This window comes from Chiloscyllium punctatum, chromosome 10 (genome assembly GCF_047496795.1).
Source record: "Chiloscyllium punctatum isolate Juve2018m chromosome 10, sChiPun1.3, whole genome shotgun sequence".
Lineage (NCBI taxonomy): Eukaryota > Metazoa > Chordata > Chondrichthyes > Orectolobiformes > Hemiscylliidae > Chiloscyllium > Chiloscyllium punctatum.
The window spans coordinates 32,920,160-32,924,967 of record NC_092748.1 but is presented as its reverse complement, the minus strand read 5'-3'; the positions used below and the strand labels follow the sequence as shown (position 1 = coordinate 32,924,967).

Sequence of the window (4,808 nt, the reverse complement as noted above, 5' to 3'; positions counted from 1 at the left end):
AACGCAATTCCGAACCCATCAGTTTAAATGGTGCTGCTATGACATGATTTTCTTATAACACAGAATTGCAACAGAACAGAGCTACCATGTTATTGTGAAACTGATGATATATACATGCATAAATAGAATATCAAATCCATAGGCAGGCACAAAGCATGATGGTAACTGTATCCTTTAGGCTCAAACATCCAGATGCCATATTTACCCAGATAACACTTCACATTTCTCTGCATTGAATTTCATCTGCCAAGTGTCTACCCATTTGGCCAACTTGAAGTCACTCAGCATCATCCTCACAATGCACTATTCTCCCTGGCATAGAATCGTCTGCAAAGTTAGAGAGCTTTCCCTCAGCACCTAACTCCAAATTGTTTCTATCAAGCAGATAAATCAAAGGGTTCTAACACCAATCCCTAGGGAACACCACTTGCAACTCATCTCCAATCTGAGAAATATCCATCTGTTTGCCATCTTTTAGCCAACTTCTAAACAATGCTGCCAAAAAAAACATCAATCCCAAACATTTTTCATTTACGAGCCAACTGCTATGTGTCACCGTAAAAAATGCTTTCTGAAAATCCAAACATACAGCATCCACAGCACTCATCTCATCCTTTGCCTGTGACAGCCAATGTTGCATTTCTTTCACAAAAGGACAATTGGCTATTACACATCTGCCAGGCTTTACAGTTAAAATATAAAAAGAGCTGCAACACATACTAACTCATGCATCATCAGGTCACAGGGCTTCCATCTCAACTGGGAGAACTTACACATTTGATTACAGCCTTCACCAGAGGGTTGCATTGGACAAAAACACAACTACAAATGTTGGCATTGATCAGAGGTTAAGCAGACATAATAAGTAACACTTTATTGTCTTCCACCTACTCTAATTCTATCAAGAAACACCAATCATTTGGAAATCTTCACTCTTCAAATTTCCTCAACCAAATTCTTCTTATCAGTCATGGTAAAACAGACCTTCATGGCATGAGGGACTAACATTTCAATCTGTGTTCACGAATACAAAGGACGTGCTTATGTACCCACGCTAATGTCTCTTAATGCCTCTGTCCTTCTGCAGGTGAAAAATGTACACAACCAATGTGAACATACACAGACATGTGGATTGGAGGTTGGTGGGTTGGGAATAGAGTGGCTGGTATGCCTTATGTAAAGAGGACAAGGTAACAGAGTTGTCAGGAAAGTAAAGTGTCATACCAGCGCTGGTGGCGAGTATGGAAGTTTACACTCCTCAATGGATTCTGCTACTTATGTGAGGGCCACAACTCACGATGCTACCATCTCTTTTCATTTTACTTAGCAGTCTCTAGATCCCATTCCCAAACTGTGAGAAGGAAGCAGAAGAGTTCTATCCGACAGTCCCATTTCTAGTGCCACCTCTGAGGAGGATGATGTTGAACCCTCAGCAGATGCATTATCAAGGCATTCTTCCTCATTCTCCACCAGCACAGAGACATTCATTTCAAAGGTAATCTACTGAGAACACGTTCACTGTTGTAATCTGGCAAGCACCGCACTGACACAAATCTCAGTGTGAGGACAGGTCTTTATCTCCATAATGTTGATGCTGTGATTACTCCTGCAAATACCCAGATGAACAGACACATTTGCAACAGGAAAAATGAGGACAAAACAAAATAGGTCTTTCTCTCATTTAGTTATAAGTTGACTTTAACTAGTCAAAAGTGCAGTTTGGTAGATATGTCCTTCAGGACTCATCCATGCTGTTCCGTACCAGTTCTACTGAGGCACCCAAATAGAACTCCCCCGCTCAGAGTACATTCTGTGCCCTTGCATCCCTCATTTTCTCTTTCAAATATTCCTCAACATGAAGGAATATTGATTCATTAGTTGAGGTTGATGATAGATGATGGCACTGAAAATAAAGAAAGAAGAATTTGCATTTACATAGCACCTTTCGTAATCTCAGAATATCTCAAGGTTCTCCGCTTATAATAATGTATGAAATAGTCACAGAAACAGATGGCGGGAATAGATCACTTTTTAGCAAAACTTGTTGAAATAGTTTTGGTGTGTGATATGTTTTCCGAAGTGTTTTTGATTTAATGAATTACATTCTCCTGGAGAATTTCTTGTGTGCCTACCACTACCCCATAAGGCTAAAGTCATCTGAATATCTTCCCTACCCAGACCCCGACCATGCAACGTTCCGCAACTCCTTTCCAGTCACCTCTCATGCCTCCGCCAATCATATCTTATCCAAATAAATGTCTCCTCATCCCTTGGTGCTGCAGGTGTTAAATTGCTAATGACCCCACTTTCCATCGTGTCTACTGCCTTAGTTGATGTTGTTGTGGGTTCCCTCTTTTCAGGTGCTGTCTGCCTCAGTGGGGAAGGTGATACAAGTTGGGGACTATGTGTTGCAAGTTACCCCTTTTGCAGGCTACAGTTGCACTGATAGAACACTGGAACTTGTGAGGCTAAGTGAGCTGAAACAAAGCAGCCTCAGGTAATCTTGGTGCATTACTTAGCAGGGTAAAATCAAAAGATCGGCTGGTTCTAATTAATAGGATGAGCCACTTTGTGCCATACAAATGCCTGCAATAGATAATCCCCTCAGGCTCTATACCAGCTGTTCTGGATATGTGGTGGCCCAGTCATTTTCTGCTTTTCTTATTGCTCCTTTTAATGATGATATCACTAAGATTATTGTCGTAAAGCATGCTGCATGAGATCACCAACTGCAAGTACTATTTTGCACAATTATTATTCAAACCCCAAAATTGAACAATATGATAGTGTAATGGAGAGTATTTTATTAGGATGGCAAATATTTTACAAGGACAAGCTAGAAATCCCTCATTCGCCTGAAAGATCCGATAGTTGAGCTGTAGCCTCCCCAGTCACTGTATCTCCTGTATTCACCAGGCCTCATGAAGTACTGGTGCCCTCTGTAGTTGGGATGTTCATAGAAGATCCAGTAACCGTCCATCACATGGCAGGAGTGGATGTCACGGTAACGGAAACGATCGTAGACAGATGGACAGTCATCCATGAATTCCATCATCTGTCCTCCAAAGTCAGGCCTCTCATAAATCCTCATTCTGTAGGAGCCTCCTCGGTACTGGAATAGAAATAAGATGTTATTGTAGATATATATTTAATATATACAAAATAGTTAGCCATTGTTCAAATGGACTGTAGGTATCATTCCCTGAAAAAAAAGAGAGACACAAACACACACGGATCTTGGTTCTCAGGTACTACCTTATACTACTCATAGGGAGGGAGAGTGAGCAGACCTCCATGAACTGCTCCAGTTTTCTCAGGGACTGTAAACACACTTGGTATTCATCTGCATTTCACATCGAGCTAACTGTACTAGCCAAATCCCACATATGGCAGTAAACAGAAAGCAAGACTGATATATTACAAGGCCCATTTGATGACATTAACCATGGGAGCAAAGCTGAGGTGACCTATCATTATCAGTTTAATAGGTTGCTGTGTTTGAAGCTTCTATATAAACTTGTGCAGCTAATCACAGAAGTGCCTGTAATAGTACACGTGAGATTAATACTAGTTGGACACAGACTGAAGTTTATCAATGTCCATAAAATTCTTTTGCAATTGCTATCATTTTGTGTTTCTCCAAGTAGGACAATCTGTTTTTTCCTATAATATATATTAAATAGTTAAAATTAGCTGAATTGAGTAAGCAAAAGTATGTCAATTAACAGCTTGTATTCAGTTATCCCTTAGTCCACCTGTAGATTACTTTATTGTTTCAATTTGGATGGACTGCCATCATGTGGTGCACAAAGCTAAGTTTGCACAACTATTGCATTAAGAAACACACTGCCTAACTTAATCTCAAGATCTGAAACATGTGGATCAGTAAATCAGATCAGATGGGTGACAGACAGACAAGTCTACTGCCTGCTAACACCATTGGCAGAAGTTAACTTCTGGCCTGTGGAAATAGCCAATGATTGTACAGACTTGTTGTTCATGATTTAAAATTTTGAGCATTTTGATCATTTCTCAGTGTTAGTTTGGGTCAGAAATACAAACCACCAGAAATGACTCACATATGGGTAACTGCGACATGACCTGACACAGTCATTGAATCCCATCCAGCGCTGGTAGTCAGGATACTCTCCCCTGGTCAGAACATATTGGTATCCCATGTAATTGGGTTTCTCATACACCACCCACCAGTCACTCTCAACACGGATGGAGTTACAGCGGCTGAAATAGGAGTGCAGGTCAGCACAGTCACTGCTGCACTCATAGTGCCGCCCCTGGAAGTTCCTGTCCTCGTAAAAAATGATCTGTGGAAAGAGATATATCTTTGTAAATTACTCATTTCTCAAACTCAGCAATACTTTATAGAAAATTCTGACAATATATAAACAATGTAATTCTTGCCTTTCCCATTTTGAGCTCAAAGCTTAGTAACTGACTGAATATTTCAGCTCCTCACACAGCTTGGTATTTATATGCTGGGTAGGAATGCCTCTCTGGGCCATACTTTTGTTATTGTAATGAGCACCATAGTTTAAAATCAGCACAAAAGCAGAAAAAAAACATGTCATGTTCATGCATTGTAAAGCAAACTATTTTAAGGCACCAATGTAGCATTGAATGTGTTTTGCCTCCATGCCATTTTAATTGTGCGAAGAAGGCAACACTACATTGAATGCCATTATGTTTCAATTACTGTATCTGCACAGAAGTTCTCGAACAGTTGTCACTGGATATTCAATCAGGTACACTTCCAAAAGGTTGGGGTAGTGACTGAAGTTGACTTTTAAACT

General features: G+C 40.3%; 1 protein-coding gene across 1 annotated transcript; it reads right to left on the bottom strand.

Annotated features, from left to right (window-relative positions):
• Window positions 1–2,784: 2,784 nt before the first annotated feature.
• Window positions 2,785–4,448, bottom strand: LOC140482011 (gamma-crystallin S-1-like). The gene is made up of 3 exons (XM_072578838.1): window positions 4,420–4,448; window positions 4,080–4,322; window positions 2,785–3,112 (listed from the first exon to the last, which is right to left on the bottom strand). Exons 1-3 carry the CDS (start codon window positions 4,426–4,428, stop codon window positions 2,837–2,839), a joined length of 528 nt encoding a protein of 175 aa, XP_072434939.1. The 5' UTR covers window positions 4,429–4,448; the 3' UTR covers window positions 2,785–2,836.
• Window positions 4,449–4,808: the final 360 nt, after the last annotated feature.